This window comes from Rana temporaria, chromosome 3, assembly GCF_905171775.1.
Source record: "Rana temporaria chromosome 3, aRanTem1.1, whole genome shotgun sequence".
Taxonomy (NCBI): domain Eukaryota; kingdom Metazoa; phylum Chordata; class Amphibia; order Anura; family Ranidae; genus Rana; species Rana temporaria.
The window spans coordinates 482,165,359-482,184,057 of NC_053491.1; the positions used below are offsets into that span (position 1 = coordinate 482,165,359).

General features: G+C 47.5%; 1 protein-coding gene across 2 annotated transcripts in view; it reads right to left on the reverse strand.

Annotated features, from left to right (window-relative positions):
• The window catches only part of LOC120933683, a 207,750-nt gene that overhangs the window by 174,902 nt on the left and 14,149 nt on the right, over positions 1-18,699 (reverse strand). For both annotated transcript variants that reach the window (XM_040347023.1, XM_040347022.1), the window contains exons 2-3: positions 15,964-16,226; positions 12,705-12,812 (exon numbers count right to left, since the gene is read on the reverse strand). In XM_040347023.1, coding sequence (XP_040202957.1) covers positions 12,705-12,812; positions 15,964-16,226 — 371 coding nt within the window. The remainder of the gene's footprint in view (positions 1-12,704; positions 12,813-15,963; positions 16,227-18,699) is intronic.

Sequence of the window (18,699 nt, forward strand, 5' to 3'; positions counted from 1 at the left end):
GCGGGGATCTGGGTCCATGTAAGTGTCTGTAAGGCAAATTGTGATTGGATGGCATGGCGCACCTGGAGATATTTATAAAATGTCTTATTTGGAATGTTATATTCCCTTACCAATGCAGAGAATGGTTTTATGGTGACACCCTCGACTAAGTGTATTAACCGGGTTATACCCCGTCTCTCCCATTCCACTGGTTTCTCTATATTCATCACTTCCTGTAAGTTTTTATTATTCCATAAAGGGGAAAATTCTGTTACCCCGACATACCCCTAATAAGTCCTTTGCTGTCTGCCATATTTTACTCACTAATTTTGTAGTCGGGCATTTGTAGAAAAAGTCTGCCTCTAAAGCTTCCACGAGTAACCTATGGGGATTCCCTGGTAACAGCAATCGGCTATTGGGATTATCTGGCTCTGTGGTTCCACAACCCGCCAGATGCTGCAGCTGAGCTGCTACAAAGTATAGTCTAGGGTGTGGAACCGCCAAGCCCCCCTCTTTTACCGGCAGTTGTAATGTTTGCAGGCTAATCCGGGCTTGACCCCCCCTCCATATTAGTTCTCTGAATAGCGTCTCTATTTTTTTGAACCACGTTTGCCCTAGCCAGATCGGAGAGTTATGGAGCAGGTATAGTATCTGTGGCTGCCATATCATTTTTATTAAGTTGCAGCGTCCTGCTACCGACAACGGCAGCCGTTTCCATATATCACATTTTTGTTTTAATTTGAGTAGAAGTGGGGAGATATTAATATTTGCATATTGCGTGACATCCTTCGTAACCCAGATCCCTAGATATTTTAGTTTGGTGACCACACTCAATTGCGAGATGCCTGGGAATGTCTGGGGGCCAAGTGGATCCAATGGTAACAGGGCAGATTTTTCCCAGTTGATAGTAAGACCTGAAAACTGTCCAAATTCCCCGACCATTTTCATCACTCTGTCTAGTGAAGTTTCCACGTTCCCTAAAAAAAACAACACGTCATCTGCAAATAGTGCGATCCTGTCCTCCCCCATCTGTCTTCTGAACCCCCTTATGTCTGCCCTCGTCCTGGCCATAATAACCAGGGGCTCCATGGCAAGGGCAAACAAAAGGGGGGACAGAGGGCACCCCTGTCTCGTCCCTCTTTCCAGGTGGAACACTTCTGACAACTCGTTGTTTATTCTAACTTTAGCTCTTGGTTCCTTATAGAGTAATCTAACCCAGCTAATAAAGAGAGGTCCAAAACCAAAATTTTCTAGCGCTTTCCATAAGTATGACCATTCTAGGCTATCGAAGGCCTTTGCCGCGTCAAGTGACAACACCGCTCTAGAGCCCCCGTTGTCTATTGGTGCCTGTAGATTCAGAAAGAGCCTTCTAATATTGGTACTGGTTGCTCTACCTGGTATGAAACCTGACTGGTCTGGATGGACTAAGTAATTAATACATCTATTTAAGCGAGTCGCTAGTACTCTGGCCAGGATCTTTACATCAGTGCATAATAGCGATATTGGGCGGTAGGATGAAGGGTCCAGTTGGTCCTTCCCCTCCTTGTGAATTACAATTATGGTCGCTTCCGACATTGAACTAGGAAGTGCCCCCTCGCTAACTGCCCCCTCCAGGGTCCTAAGCAATTCTGGTAATAGTACCTCCCCATATCGCCTATATACCTCTATTGGGAGCCCATCGGGGCCTGGGGACTTCTGGTTAGGCATGCCAGCCACTGCTTGCTTTATTTCCTCTAGGGTAATTGGTGCCTCCAGGTCCTGCATGTCCTTCACTGGCAACGTGGGGACTGTTATTGCTTGAAATAAGTCTTCCATATCGCCGCGCCTCGCCCCTTTTTTGGATTTATACAACGTTTTGTAATACTCGCAAAACGTGTTTATCACCACTTGGCCATTAGTCGAGATTTTTCCCCCTGCTGTCCTTATTGCTGGAACATTTGATGGAGGGGAATTAGTTCTGCACAAAAGCGATAGCATACGGCCCACTTTCTCCCCTTCACCAAATTGACACTGCCTCTGTAGTATTCTCTTGCTCTCTAGCTTCCTCATGATGGCTGTTTTATGCTCCAGCTGCTTCCCCAGCCATTCTTTCTGCCTGGTTGGAGTAGGCTCCTCAATAAACCTTGCTTCTGCTTGGGCCACCTCCAATCCAAGTTTACCCTCTCGCTCTCTTCCTTCTCTTTTGACTCTTGCTACCTGTTGGATCAAAAGGCCTCTTAAAAAAGCTTTCAAAGAGTCCCAGACCACCCCCGTCGGTGCCGACCCTATGTTGATTTGTAGGTACTCTTTCAAACTAGGGACCAGGTCTCCCGAGTCACCAATCAGCTCGAGCCAGCCCGGGTTAATTTTCCACTCGTTACGGGGAGCCTTAACCCCTATTTTGATTGTCAGCACCAGCGGGGAATGGTCCGAAACCCCCCTGAGGCCATACTCTACCCCCTTCACCAAGGGCAGTATTTCCTCACTACCCACCGCCATGTCAATTCTAGAAAGAGTTCGGTAAGAGCTAGAATAGCACGAATATTGACGTGTCCGTGGGTTGCAGGTGCGCCATATGTCCCTCAGCCCTATTTCCTCCAGGAACCTTGCCAGTCGGCCCTCACTTAAAGTGGTAGATTTGTTCCCAGGGGGGAATCTATCAAGGCTTCTATCCAGCACCTCGTTGTAGTCACCAACAGCTATCACTGGGACTCCGGTTTTGTCTGACGTAAACTCAAGGAGCCTATATAGAACCTCAAACTTAAATGGGGGTGGAATATAAATATTAGCCAGAATATATGGTCTATTCTCAATTAAACAAAAAAGGAATATGTACCGACCCTGATCGTCAATACAGGATTTTATACAAGAGAACATTATTCCTCTCCCCACCAGTACACTCACCCCCCTTGAATAGGAGGAGTGTACCGAATGGTACTGGGCTTGAAATCTCTGACTATTTAGCAGAGCGACTGTATCCCTAGTCAAATGTGTTTCCTGTAGGCAGTGGCGTCACTAGGTTTGGTGTCACCTGGTGCGGTAAAATATGGTGTCACCCCCCCCCCCCCCCCAATAACATTTTTCAAATATTTTTTACCCTACTGTTTGCTCTCTGTTCTCCTTTCTTCCCCTTTTCCCCTTTTCTCTCTCTCCCTATCCATCTTTCTTGTTCGTTCTATCCCTTCTTCTTTCTCTCCATTTTTCTTTGTCCCCTCCCCCCACCTCTCTTTCTCCAGAACCGGAATTCACATCTCAGGAGCCTATAGGCCAGGGGCGTGCCTAGAGCATTTGGCACCTGGGCCGGATCCAATATCTGGCACTCCCCCCACGTTAAAAAGGTAAAAACACCCCACTGTGCCCCCTGCATACCTCTGCATCCTTCAATATCTTTTTGTTACTACTGTGTACCCCTCTCCACAACTGCACCTCTGGACCCCTTTACATTGCACAGCACCCTGCATCAATGGACCCCTTCACATTAAACAGCCCCCTTGCATCACTGGACCCCTTTACATTACACAGCACCCTGCATCACTGGACCCCTTTACATCTCATAGCCCCCTGCACCTCTGGACCCTTTTACATTACACAGCCCCCTGCACCACTGGACCCCTTTACATCACATAGCCCCCTGCACCTCTGGACCCCTTTACATTACACAGCACCCTGCATCACTGGAACCCTTTACATTACACAGCACCCTGCACCTCTGGACCCCTTTACATTACACAGCACCCTGCATCACTGGACCCCTTTACATTACACAGCACCCTGCACCTCTGGACCCCTTTACATTACACAGCACCCTGCATCACTGAACCCCTTTACATTACACAGCACCCTGCACCTCTGGACCTCTACATTACACAGCCCCCTGCATCACTGGACCCCTTTACATTACACAGCACCCTGCACCTCTGGACCTCTTTACATTACACAGCCCCCTGCATCACTGGACCCCTTTACATTACACAGCACCCTGCATCACTGGACCCCTTTACATTACACAGCACCCTGCACCTCTGGACCCCTTTACATTACACAGCACCCTGCATCACTGAACCCCTTTACATTACACAGCACCCTGCACCTCTGGACCTCTACATTACACAGCCCCCTGCATCACTGGACCCCTTTACATTACACAGCACCCTGCACCTCTGGACCTCTTTACATTACACAGCCCCCTGCATCACTGGACCCCTTTAAAATTACACAGTACCCTGCATCACTGGACCCCTTTAAAATTACACAGCACCCTGCATCACTGGACCCCTTTACATCTCACAGCCCCCTTCACCTCTGGACCCTTTTACATTACACAGCACCCTGCACCTCTTTACATTACACAGCCCCTGCACCACTGGACCCCTTTACATCACATAGCCCCCTGCACCTCTGGACCCCTTTACATTACACAGCACCCTGCAAACACCCCCCCTCCCCATTCAGTACCTCAGATCATCGCATGCAGCGCCACGGCACATGGACAGAAGGTCCCCTCGGCCCCTCCCCCTCTGTACACACAAACAGAGAGGAGTGGGCTGTGCCTGTGTGCCGACTGCCGACTACCGCTAACAGCCCGTGGCTGTGAGAGGAGGGGATGGATGGTGCTGCGGTGTCACCCCGCAACCCCCCCTCCTCTTGTACCACGGCGCTCGGCGCTCCAATTCCACGGCGCTCATCGCTGCAGTCGCGGGGGGGAGCCAACCCCCCACGTCAGCTAAAAAAATAAAAAATGAAAAAATAAATATATATATATATTTTTTTTTTAAATCGGGATGGTGTCACCCCTCTAGTGGGTGTCACCCGGGGCGGCCCGCACCACCCTAGCACCCCCCTAGCAACGCCTCTGTCTACCTCTCTGCTCTCTCTCCCCGCTGCTTTGATTTGCCTCTGCATGATCTGCCTCTGCATGGAAGCATAAGCAACTTTTAACGCACACAAAACCCAAGTCAAGTCTTACCTAGGGACTGAAGCTGTCCGGCGCTCTTTAGTGTGGTCCAGTGTGCCGCGGATTGTTCCCGAGGGCTGCAGCTCCCCTTTTTTTTTTTTTTCTCTATCTCCCCCTGCCCCAGAGTAGCCGCGCCTCCTCCTCCCACCCGGAGAACGGCTGCGAGCTGGCCGCGAGGAGGTACAGAGGGACCCGGACTGTTGAGCTCAGACGCCTGGCTGGAAGCCCCATAGAGTACGGAGCTGCCTGGAGAATCCCGCGAGATCTCGGGAGACCGCGAGATCTCGGGCCGTGTGCTGGCACTAGCTCCTCGTGGTCTATCATAGGAGCTGCGCTCTGGACGAGCAAGGGACAGTGAGGAGTGAGGAGGTCCTGCAGTGTAAACCGTGCTATTAGCTGCTACCTAAACAAGAGCAGCTGCTGTAGGAGTTTCCCCCCTTCTTTTATGAATCAAGAGCTGCAAAGGACTGTGGCAAGGACTAACGAATTGGAGGAAAGATTAAGTGCTGTAGAAGATGCTTTGTATCCCCTTCAGGGTGAACTCAGGGGGCTTCAGGAGCAAACAGGTCTCCAAGCAATTAAGTTAGATATAATGGAAAATAGGCTCCGTAGGAACAACGTGAGAGTGATAGGCCTCCCTGAGTGTTGTGAAGGTCCAAATCCCATAGTTTTTATGGAGGGATGGTGCAGGGAAATCTTCGGTGCTAGTACTTTATCATCATTTTTCTCTATAGAGAGGGCCCACAGGGTTCCCTTTAAAGCACCTCAGCAAGGGGCGTACCCCAGGCCCATGCTACTGAAGCTTCTCAACTATAACGATAAAATGATTATGCTTCAAAAAGCTCGAGAGCTAGGAGACATCACATATAATGGAGTAAGGGTCTCAATATATCCTGATTTTTCACCCGAACTACAGAAGCGCAGAGCTGTGTTTATTTCTATCAAACGGACTCTACAAAAATATAAGGTCACTTATGCTCTTTTGTATCCGGCCCGACTGAGGGTTACAGCTCTGGGTAGGACTTTCTTTTTTGATGCTCCAGAGGAGGTGGCAAGATGGCTGGAAGACAAGAAAACAGAACTATAGCTTTCTAGAGACAGCGAGGCCTAGTATATAATTTTTTGGATTGTCTTGCCCCCATTTCCCCAGACGGGGAGAAATGGAAGATGGACATATACACGTCCTCTTTTTTTTTTCTTTTTTCTCCATATATATATATATACATATATATATATATATATATATATACATATATATATATATATATATATATATATATATATATATATATATATATATATATATATATATATATATATATATATATATATATATATATATATATAAAATTTTGGTTTCTAGCCCCTCCCCCCCCCTCTTTTTTTTTGGTTGTTTTATTTTTTCCATTTTTTATTTTTTCCCCTTTTTAGTATGTCATTTTTTTTCTCCTCTTTTTTTTTGTGTTGGAGGGGGTTTCTCCTTTCCCCATTTTTTTCCTTTGGTGTCTTTGGTGTCTTTTTGTGGTGTTTAATAATGTTTTACATGTAGGAAGGTCCACCAAACAGTTTAAAATGCAGCCCAGTTTTAGGGCATAGACACTGGGTGGTTTGTTTACTGGGGGGGGGGGAGTGACTCCCTTCCCTCCCCCCTTCTTTTTCTCTCCCCCTCTTCTTCCCCTCTTTTTGGGGGGGGGGGCTCCTTTTTTTTTTTTTTCTTTCATTTTTTTTTTAAAGGGGAATGGGAACAGAGAAACACATATAACACCTTGGCACTTTGGTAGAAGTTTACGCAACACTTAAGTAATAATATATCGTTATGCTTCCTCTCTAAAAGTCTTTTAAGGATGGGGGATGTTTTCCTTCACGCTCTTAACACTAGGTGACTCACCAGAGAGGGGGGTAGCACCCCTTTTCTCTCTTTTACATTACTAGAAGTGGAATGATCATAGAGAAACAAATATTTTTTGATGCCACTTTGGCAAATTGTTTTCAATATATAGGTGGCATGGGAAAAAAATGTAGCAATGTTGATAGGGTGTTTTTTTTTTTTTTTTTTTACTACTAATTGAGGACCCTCACCTCTACGTCTTAAGCATTAGGGGACTTTAAGAGGGGGAACCTTTTTCCCTTTTTTTTCTTCTTCTTTTTTTGTCCTTTAATTTTTCTTTTGTTTTACTAGTGGGGAATGTTTACAGAGAAACAAATATATATATTTTTTTTCTTTACGCCATTTTGGCAAAATGTATGTAATATCTAGGTAGCATTTGATAAGATGTAGTAATATTGTAGCAATGCTGATAGGGTTTTTTTTTTTTCCTTTCTCCCTTTTTTTTTTTTTTATTGAGGATGACTATGTTCATGTCTTAATCATTTAAATCACTAGGGGCTTCGCCCTTCTTTTTTTTCTTTCTCCCCTGTTAGGGGCAAACATCTTTAGGGGGGCAAAATGTATGTAATATCTAGGTAGCATTTGATAAGATGTAGTAATATAGTAGTAATGCTGATATGGTTTTTTTTTTTCCCCGTTTTCCTTTTTTTTTTTTCTCCCTTTTCTCCACTTTTTTATTAATAATTGAGGATGATTATGTTTATGTCTTAATCATTTAAATCACTAGGGGCTTCGCCCTTCTTTTTTTCTTTCTCCCCTGTTAGGGGCAAACATCTTTAGGGGGGGGGAGTCTAGCCTCTTCCTCTTTGAAGTAAACATTAACTACTAGAATCTCTTCCTCCTACCTTGGGGGGAGAGAGGGTGGGAGGGAATTGGATGAGTGTCTTAGTTGGGATGAGTGAGGGAGTAAGAAGGGAGGTCACAGGACAAGCCCCAAAGGGGAGCCTAGTTGGGCAGGGTGAGGGTGGGTTGGGAGGGAAGAAGGGAGGGACTAGGGAAGGAACTAGGGAGCGTGCATCACAAACATTAATGTCTTTGAAGTTACAGGAGAAGTGGACGGGAAGGGGCGAGCCAAGAGGAGGAAGGTTAGAGCTTGATCTGGGAGACTATACATCATGGAGCAGGATAAATATAGATCTTTGCTACCAGAAGGGACTTGACTTGCTTGTCACTATATTCATATCCCTAGATGCAGGATAAAACATTGGCTATTATCTCATGGAATGTAAGAGGTATGGGGGACCCAATTAAGAGGACATCGGCTATGTCACTCCTGGAGGGTGGAATGCCGGGACTCCTGTGCCTACAGGCAGAGGCGTTGCTAGGGGGGTGCGGGGGGTGCGGGCCGCCCCGGGTGACACCCACTAGAGGGGTGACACCATCCCGATTTAAAAAATAAAAAAATATATATATATATATATATATTTTTTTTTAATTTTTTTTTTTTTTTAGCTGACGTGGGGGGTTGGCTCCCCCCCGCGACTGCAGCGATGAGCGCCGTGGAATTGGAGCGCCGAGCACCACGGTACAAGAGGAGGGGGGGTTGCGGGGTGACACCGCAGCACCATCCATCCCCTCCTCTCACAGCCACGGGCTGTTAGCGGTGGTCGGCACACAGGCACAGCCCACTCCTCTCTGTTTGTGTGTACAGAGGGGGAGGGGCCGAGGGGACCTTCTGTCCATGTGCCGTGGCGCTGCATGCGATGATCTGAGGTACTGAATGGGGAGGGGGGGTGTTTGCACCTGGGGGGATTTCACTGAAGGGGTGGGGGGATGTGCTAAGGGGGTGTTTGCACTGAGGGGGTTTTCACTAAGGGGGGTTTGCACTGAGGGGGTTTTCACTAAGGGGGGTTTGCACTGAGGGGGGTTGTACTAAGGGGGGGGTGTTTGCACTGGGGGGTTGCACAGAGGGGGGATTTGCACAGAGGGGGGATTTGCACTGAGGGGGGATTTGCACTGAGGGGGGATTTGCACTGAGGGGGGGTTGCACTGAGGGGGGGTTGCACTGAGGGGGGGTTGCACTGAGGGGGGTTGCACTGAGGGGGGGGTGTCTGCACTGAGGGGGGGGTGTCTGCACTGAGGGGGGGGTGTCTGCACTGAGGGGGGGGTGTCTGCACTGAGGGGGTGTCTGTGTAACATGCAGGGGTCCAGAGGTGCAGGTGGCTGTGTAATGTAAAAGGGGTGCAGTGATGCAGGGTGTTGTGTAATGTAAAGGGGTGCAGAGGGCTGTGTAGTGTAAAAGGGTCCAGAGGTGCAGGGGGCTATGTGATGTAAAGGGGTCCAGAGATGCAGGGTGCTATGAGATGTAAAGGGGTCCAGTGATGCAGAGTGCTGTGTAATGTAAAGGGGTCCAGAGGTGCAGGGTGCTGTGTAATGTAAAGGGGTCCAGAGGTGCAGGGGGCTATGTGATGTAAAGGGGTCCAGTGGTGCAGGGGCTGTGTAATGTAAAGAGGTGCAGGGTGCTGTGTAATGTAAAAGGGTCCAGAGGTGAAGGGGGCTGTGAGATGTAAAGGGGTCCAGTGATGCAGGGTGCTGTGTAATTTTAAAGGGGTCCAGTGATGCAGGGTACTGTGTAATTTTAAAGGGGTCCAGTGATGCAGGGGGCTGTGTAATGTAGAGGTCCAGAGGTGCAGGGTGCTGTGTAATGTAAAGGGGTTCAGTGATGCAGGGTGCTGTGTAATGTAAAGGGGTCCAGAGGTGCAGGGTGCTGTGTAATGTAAAGGGGTCCAGTGATGCAGGGTGCTGTGTAATGTAAAGGGGTCCAGAGGTGCAGGGTGCTGTGTAATGTAAAGGGTTCCAGTGATGCAGGGTGCTGTGTAATGTAAAGGGGTCCAGAGGTGCAGGGGGCTATGTGATGTAAAGGGGTCCATTGGTGCAGGGGGCTGTGTAATGTAAAAGGGTCCAGAGGTGCAGGGGGCTATGAGATGTAAAGGGGTCCAGTGATGCAGGGTGCTGTGTAATGTAAAGGAGTCCAGAGGTGCAGTTGTGGAGAGGGGTACACAGTAGTAACAAAAAGATATTGAAGGATGCAGAGGTATGCAGGGGGCACAGTGGGGTGTTTTTACCTTTTTAACGTGGGGGGAGTGCCAGATATTGGATCCGGCCCAGGTGCCAAATGCTCTAGGCACGCCCCTGGCCTATAGGCTCCTGAGATGTGAATTCCGGTTCTGGAGAAAGAGAGGTGGGGGGAGGGGACAAAGAAAAATGGAGAGAAAGAAGAAGGGATAGAACGAACAAGAAAGATGGATAGGGAGAGAGAGAAAAGGGGAAGAAAGGAGAACAGAGAGCAAACAGTAGGGTAAAAAATATTTGAAAAATGTTATTGGGGGGGTGAGTTGTGTGTTGTGTGATTGTTTGTAATCCAAAAGAAACAGAGAAATAGCAGTAACTGTAGAATATGATGCTATGGATTCCTTAAAGAGGTTGTAAAGTTAAAAATATTTTCCACTTAAATTAAAGTCTGACAGGTGCTGATAAAGAAAAAAACGAATGATTGCCATTATAAATCCTTATATACCTTTTCAAATAGAGCTTGTCTTTCATCCTCCGTCATTCCTGAATCTTTATTACCACGCATTTCCTGGTTTGCGGTGCGCGTGAATCATAGGCGTGCGCGTGGGGTGTGCCTGGGCACACCCGAATGCCCAGGCACACCCAGGGCCGGCGCTCTCTACTAGGAGGAGAGGGCGCCTGGATCTCGTTAATGCACCTCGTCCTCTACGCAGCACCAGAAATGTGTGCGGCGCCGCGGCGGCAGTGGGCAGCAATCAGCAGCACGCAACCCTTGGAGGGAGCGCAGATAAGCCGAGAGCCCGCACCGCCTCCTCCTTGACCTCGTCCCCTGACACCGCCTCCCCCAGGAGGAAAGCGGGCGCAGCGTACCCCATGCTTCCCGAGCATGGCGCTCTGATTCGAGGCCCGGAGCTGGAGGACAGGCTCACCGCTCACTGGGGGCACAGAGCTGTCACAGAGGACGGGCAGGAGGCGCAGGCTGCTGCGGGAGCCACTGGAATTGGAAGGCATCATGTTATTGAAGGTACTGTGTACTGTCTTTCATCATACACACACCTGCAGTGCAGACAGAGACTGGGACAAAGGTGGGACTGCAAGAACCAGGCTAGGGGTTTCTTTTCTCCCCCCACCTCCCCCTCTCTCAGCCACCCTCCCTTCTCTCCAAGCCCCCCTCGCTCCAAGCCCACCTCACTTCTCCATCAGCCCCCCTCTCTCTAACCCCCCTCCCTTCTCTCTAAGCCCCCCTCCCTTCTCTCTTAGCCCCCTCCCTTCTCTTCAAGCCCACCTCACTTCTCCATCAGCCCCCCCTCTCTCAAGGCCCCCCTCGCTCCAAGCCCCCCTCTCTCAAGCCCCCCTCTCTCCTCTCTTAGCCCCCTCTCTTCTCTCTTAGCCCCCTTCCCTTCTCTCTTAGCCCCCTCCCTTCTCTCCAAGTCCCCCTTGCTCCAAGCCCCCCTCCCTTCTCTCTTAGCCCCCTCCCTTCTCTTCAAGCCCACCTCACTTCTCCATCAGCCCCCCTCGCCTTGAGAGAGGTCTGTAGTTACGGTCTGTAGTTACAGACAGAAGAACAGGAAGTGAGGATTTCTCAGAAGAAATAAGGATATTTAAAAGCAAAATGAAAGGATGAGCTAAGTGAAGGAGGACTGCACGAAGGTAAAGGAAGCTATTTAGGGGGAAAAAAATTCCTTTACAACCCCTTTAAGAACAATGAACTACTTAACATAACTTTAGTAGCAACCTGGCTACACTAGTAAGACAATGCCAACCCCCCTGGATAAAGTGGTGCATGCACAGTAAACTACCCTACAGCTTCCTAGAATGCATGGCATGGGTATCCTAGGAGGCTGTAGGCAATGAATACTTTAATATCACCTAGGCAAAAATCTAGGTACTGTGGGGATGTGATTCCCCCAAAAAAGGTATTAACCCCTTTACGACCGCCGCATGTATATGTACGTCCACAGAATGGCACGTACAGGCATATGGGCGTACATGTACGTCCCAGCCTTTCTGCGGGTCGGGGGTCCGATTGGGACCCCCCCCCCCCCGGTACATGTGGCGGTCGGAAATCGTCGGGGAGCGATCCGGGATGAGGGCGCGGCTATTCAATTCTAGCCGCCCCCTCGCGATCGCTCCCCGGAGCTGAAGAATGGGGAGAGCCGTATGTAAATACGGCTTCCCCGTGCTTCACTGTGGCCGGCTGCATCTATCGAGTGATCCCTTTTATAGGGGAGACTCGATCGATGACGTCAGACCGACAGCCACACCCCCCTACAGTTGTAAACACACACTAGGTGAAACATAACCCCTTCAGCGCCCCCTGTGGTTAACTCCCAAACTGCAACTGTCATTTTCACAATAAACAATGCAATTTAAATGCATTTTTTGCTGTGAAAATGACAATGGTCCCAAAAACGTGTCAAAATTGTCCGAAGTGTCCACCATAATGTCGCAGTCATGAAAAAAAAACGCAATTGTCTGTTAAAGCGACGCAGTGCCAAATCGCAAAACCTGGCCGGGTCCTTTAGCTGCCTAAAGGTCCGGGGCTTAAGTGGTTAAAAAAAAAAAATCAGGATTATGTAGAGGGGGGGGGGGGTCATAAGAGTGGAAAGTGGGTGAGCAGGTTTGTGATCCGATGTCTTTGGATTCAACAAGTGGCCATACAGACTGGGTCACTACATAACATGGTGTGTTAAACAGAACATGACTTCAGCATATAAAATTCCAAACTGTCCACTTCATTGTCTGTCTGCAAATCAAATAGTCCCCTCCTATTACAAGCAGATTCTATTGATATTTAACTGCCATTGCCTCTGTACCCACTGGACATCCTGTGATTCTTTAGACATATTTTACCCTCCATGACACCCCTCCCCCAGTCTGTGCCCTCCATACCTCTACGAATGTCAGGTAAAGTTCTGCTTCTGGAAATTTAAGGAATAGCTGTGCTTTGCCATGACAAAATCCAAGAACCTCTGGTATTGGAGGTGATGGGAACGTGATCTGAAGAACACAATGAACATAAGGATCAATGTAAGATAGATTGGGGCAATGGCTTAAAAATGCTTTTATTACATATAGCCTGACATTTGTAGTGAGGGGATTAAATTAAACCTAGCAGAAAAAGTAATTCACAGTTGATAATCTCTCTCTCTTAATTCTCTATTTCTTGATCAGTGCATGTCAACATAAAAGTACAAGTCACGTACAACACTTGCATCAGTACAGATGGAAAAAAAAAAAACACTATACAGGGATTAATGCAGACGTAGTCTGGTTAAAACACCAAACACACGACACAGGGGCCCAATTTAATCACTTCAGCCCGGAAGGTTTACCCCCCCCCCCCCCCTTCATGACCAGGCCATTTTTGGTGATACGGCACTGCGTCACTTTAACTGACAATTGCGCGATGCTGCGACGCTGTACCCAAATACAGTTTGTTTACATTTTTTTCACCACACCTTTATTCTTTGCGCTATTAAAAAAAAAAAATAGACCAACAATTTTATAAAAGAAAACAATATGGTTTTACTTTCTGCTATAAAACATATCCAATATTTTTTTTTTTTAAATCTACAATTTCTTCATCAATTTAGGCCAAAATGTATTCTGCAAAATATTTTGGGTAAAAAAAATCCCAGTAAGCGTATATCGATTAGTTTGCCCAAAAGTTATAGGGCCAGATTCACAGAGCTTTACGTTACTCCGCGGCGGCGTAACGTATCTGATTTACGTTACACCGCCGCAGGTTTACTGCGTAAGTGCCTGATTCACAAAGCTCTTACCTGTAAACTTGCGGCGGTGTAACGTAAATCCGCTCGGCGCAAGCCCGCCTAATTCAAATGGGGCGGGCACCATTTAAATTAGGCACGTTCCCGCGCCAAACGTTCTGCGCATGCTCCGTGTTAAAATTTCCCGACGTGCTTTGCGCGAAATTACGGCGCCCCAACGTTTTTTTAAATGCGACGTGCGTTACGGCGTTTCGTATTCCCGGACGTCTTACGCAAAAAAAAAACGAAATTCGACGCGGGAACGACGGCCATACTTTAACATGGCTGTTTTAAAAATAAGCCATGTTAAAGCAGGCCTAACTTTGCGACGGGAAAAAACGACTAGCGGCGATGCAAGAGATTGCGACGAATGCGCGGATCTTCGTGGATCGCCGTAAGTAGTCATTTGCATATTCTACGCCGACCGCAATGGAATCGCCACCTAGCGGCCGGCATAGAATTGCATCCTAAGATCCGATGGTGTAAGTCAATTACACCTGTCGGATCTTAGAGCTATCTATGCGTAACTGATTCTATGAATCAGCCGCATAGTTAGGACGGGCGGATCACAGAGATACGACGGCGTATCAGGAGATACGCCGTCGTATCTCGGCTGTGAATCTGGCCCATAGTGCCTACAACCTATGGGAAAGATTTATGGATTTTTAATTATTTTTTTTTTACTGGTAATGGCGGCAATCAGTGGCCCAGATTCAGTAAGCAATTGCGCCTGCGTAACCATAGGTTACGCAGCGCAATTGCTGACTTGCGCCGGCGTAACGAGTTCTCCTGATTCAGAGAACTCGTTACGCCGACTGCAGCCTAAAATCTGCGTGGCATAAGGCTCTTATGCCACGCAGATTTTAGGCTGCATTCTTGCGTTGACCGCTAGGGGGCGCTCCCATTGTGGTCAGCGTATAGTATGCAAATTGCATACTTACGCCGATTCACAATGTTGCGCGGGCCCTGCGTACGCAAGGTACGGAGTTTCCGTACGGCATCTTTAGCGCAAGGCTGCCCCTTCTAATAGTAGGGGCAGCCAATGCTAAAGTATACCCGCTGTTCCCGCAACGTGAAATTTGAATTTCACGTCGTTTGCGTAAGTGATTTGTGAATGGTGCTGGACCTTGCAACGTCATTTGCCGCAATGCACGACGGAGCGGGAGCGCGCCTAATTTAAATGATTCCCGCCCCCGGCGGGATCATTTACATTGCGCGCGCTTACGCCCGGCAATTTTGCCGGCGCGCCGTCGCAATTTACGGAGCTACTGCTCCGTGAATCGAGGGCAGAGCAAAATATTTGCGTGGGCGCAGGGCAAAATCGTTGCCCTGCGCCTCCGCAAATATAGCGCAGATCTCTTTGAATCTGGGCCAGTGACTTATTGCTGCGATATTGCGGTGGACATCAACTGACACTTTTGACACTTTTTTGGGGCCAGTGACACAATACAGTGATCAGTGCTAAAAAAATATGCACTGTCACTGTACTAATGACACTGACAGGGAAGGGCTTAACATGTTTTACTGTGTGTGTTGTGTTCTGCTTTTACTAAGAAATTTGCTGAGCCCCAATGTAATCTGGGAGTTCGCCCAGATGATTGATGTCCTTCAGAAAATGTTCCCCCCGGCGGATAAGGCCGCCCCCCCCCGTATTGCGTAGGCGCGTCACGAGAGTCACAGAGTTTCCGAAAGTAGCCAGAACATGTAGAGCTGCGAGTCGGCTCTATACGGCGCCTGCACAGTCAGCTCTACACGGCTCCTAGTCGGTGCGCAGGAGCCGTGTAGAGCTAAATCGCGGCACTACATGTTCGGCTACTTTCGTAAACTCTGTGACTCTTGTGACTATGTTGGTCCACATCCTGCCAAGATCCAATAACAGCAAAGTTGCTTTCTTTTGGACATTGAGTCCCTTCATATTAAACATTGTAAGTTTAATTGAGGACCTGTGAACCGATCTGGGGAGGTCCCTCATTCAGCGCACATTGGGGTTGGGGGTGGGAGTGATGTTAGACAAATTAAACAAAAAGGGAATGGAGAGTATTGAGTATACTCACCCCATGTTAAATGGGGCAGAAAAAAAGTACACCTCAGGGTGTTTACAAACAAGAAAAGATGGAAAAAAAACACAGGGATAGGAGACTAGTTCTCCAAACCATACATTTAAAAAGAAGAATTCTCCACTACACCCAGGGGGGCTCAGGACCAACTTAGTCATGGGTGGACAATAAGACAAGATTATTTTTGCCTGCCCCTGATCTAAACCAGCCCTAACCTATGACTAGAATTTACATTCTTCACTGGCATTGACTTTCGAGCCTTTACAACTTCTAGATTATACTCAAAACTTCCAATAAATTGCTGATCTATGAGAAATAACTTACATATCTGATCTCAGTGGTGTTCCGCATTATTTTGAAGATTCCCTTTATTCTTAGACAGACTTCTCCCGCTAGGTTAACCACAATGTATTCTATGGGTTTGGGTGGAGGAGAAGGTTCCTGTGTGGTATGATCGGTGGATAGCACGGTGGTATGATGTGTGGTGGGGTGTTCGGTCTTTTTTGGACAATGATCACACTGCGGCGTCGTTATATTCTGCATAGTAGTCGGTCTCGGTGTGACAGTTTGAGTGTCTCCGATGTTCTCTGCAATAACAAGATGAGATGAAGACAGATGAGTGACATCTCAATGGCAGCTACAGCCGAGATCGCTTTTGGTGAATAAATCAATAGATCTCTTTCCATGAAGCATAAACAATGATTTGTTATCACGTCCCAGATTTTGAAATATTTTGGAGCATTTTTTTATAATGAATAGATTAGGGAAAGGTTGAAACCCCTGTTAGTTATTTATTGCCAGTGTCCTAAATACACGTCTCCCTTTACTTGCTGTCTCTGAGAAATGTCAGAGGGAAATTTTTGCAAAATAAGGCAAAATCGCCTTCTAGAGAGAGTTGTCACCAGAAGAAATATCCCATTGGAAGATTTCTGCTCAATTCCTATTTCAGTGACAGCTGTTGGATTTCTCACAATTTCCCATCTCTGTCCTTCAGTTGACACCAGAAAAAAACGAGAGGATGACTCCCACAACAAGGACACAGACAGCAATTAAAACCGGACCGATTTAGACTGGCTATCAATCATGCTCTTTGCTTGCACACAACGGCTATGTTTTCCAATCACTTGGTGCCAAGTCGGGTGTTAAAGAATCCCCCAAATTTAGAACAATGGCTTACAGATAACTGAGAACTCATGGGTGTAACGCTCTGGTCTAAGTGATTTATTAACCTCTTCACGAGCGTGCTATAGGCGAATGGATGGCTACATTGTGGTTGCACATTTCCGGAAGGGTGTCTATTGGCGGCCTACCATGGTTGTTCTTCCCACGCGCCCCCTGCGGCGTACATAGACAGGGATCTGTGATCGTTGTGTCCTTCAGACACATCTGATCCTGGATCGGGGTAAACAGCCAAGAACAGTGACAACGTCCAATGACGAAACGCGTCTGGGAGAACATGCGGTGACGTCATCACGTTTGGAGGAGGGCTACGCTCTGTGTACATGCCAGCCGGCAATTTTAAAACACTCGTTTGATTTTCATACCATGTGAGTAATGTCCTATGTTTTTAATAAATTACCCTTTTCCCTACGGTATTATACTATGTTTGCCGTTTTTTATTTATAAATGTGCGGTGGCGATCCTGGTATCATCCGAGGGAGATAGTGGTGATTCCTTACCAGGGAGTGGAACTTCCCCAAAGGCCGCGGCTGGGTCACAGCCGACTGCTGTCTGATAATTTTTGATCTGGTAAGCTGCTTCTATTACTGGTGGTGGGCTCTCACTCCAACAAGTGTGCTGTGTATCACGTTTGGATCATCTCCTATATACCCTGTGGTGTCTGTGGCAGGCTTGAGTGAGCGAGTACTATTTCCAAGAAGGGGAAACCCCCCCCCCCAAGGCCGCGGCTGGGTTACAGCCGACTGCTGTTATATTTGTTTGATCTGGTAAGCTGCTTAATATTCTGGTGGTGGCGGCTTTCTCCTGTATAAGTGTGTTATCTATCAACGGTGATACTGGATTCCATGCATCAGGATTACGTTCTTGTTGGAACATTACAGACTTTATATAACCCTATTGAGGGTTAATGTGCTACATTGACTTTATATCATACGAAGTCCTGGTGCTATGGCGCAGTTCTAACCCCCCTTTTGCTTTGTTCTTTATTTTGTGCTTCTGCACCAGAACTGCTGCCTCCCCATTTCCACTTCTATGTCAAATACTAATTCAATTTTATTGACCATTCTATTTTGATAAGCGCAATTTTTTATTATTGTATAGTGGCTTTTTACCATGTGTCCAATGACAGCGGATCACAGTGTATACAGCTTTTGCAAGTTATTGGCAGTCCTCTCCTCACACAATCCACACAGGGGACATCTACACTGATAATCAGGGAACGTATCATCAGTGTCCTGATGATCAGAGCAGCCCCAAAGAATTTTTATTTTTTTAACCACTTAAGGACCGCCCAATGCCGATATACATCAGCAGAATGGCACAGATGGGCACAGGCACATACAGGTACGTCACCTTTAAGAGCCCAGCCGTGGGTCGCACGCGACCCGGTCCGAAGCTCCGTGACCATGTCCGCGGGACCCAATCGCCGCCGGTGTCCCGCGATCGGTCACAGGAGCTGAAGAACGGGGAGAGGTGTGTGTAAACACAACTTCCCCGTTCTTCACTGTGGCAATGTCAGTGATCGTCTGTTTCCCCGATATAGGGAACGACGATCACTGACGTCACACGTCCAGCCCCGCCCCCCTAGAGTTAGAAACACACAAGGTCACACGTAACCCCCTACAGCGCCCCCTAGTGGTTAACTTCTAAACTGCAATTGTCATTTTCACAGTAATCAGTGCATTTTTATAGCACTTTTTGTTGTGAAAATGACAATGGTCCCAAAAATTTGTCAAAATTGTCTGATGTGTCCGCAATAATGTCGCAGTCATGAAAAAAGAAAAAAAATTGCCGCCATTAGTAGTAAAAAAATAAATATTATTAATAAAAATGCCATAAAACTATTTCCTATTTTGTAAACGCTATAAATTTTGTGCAAAC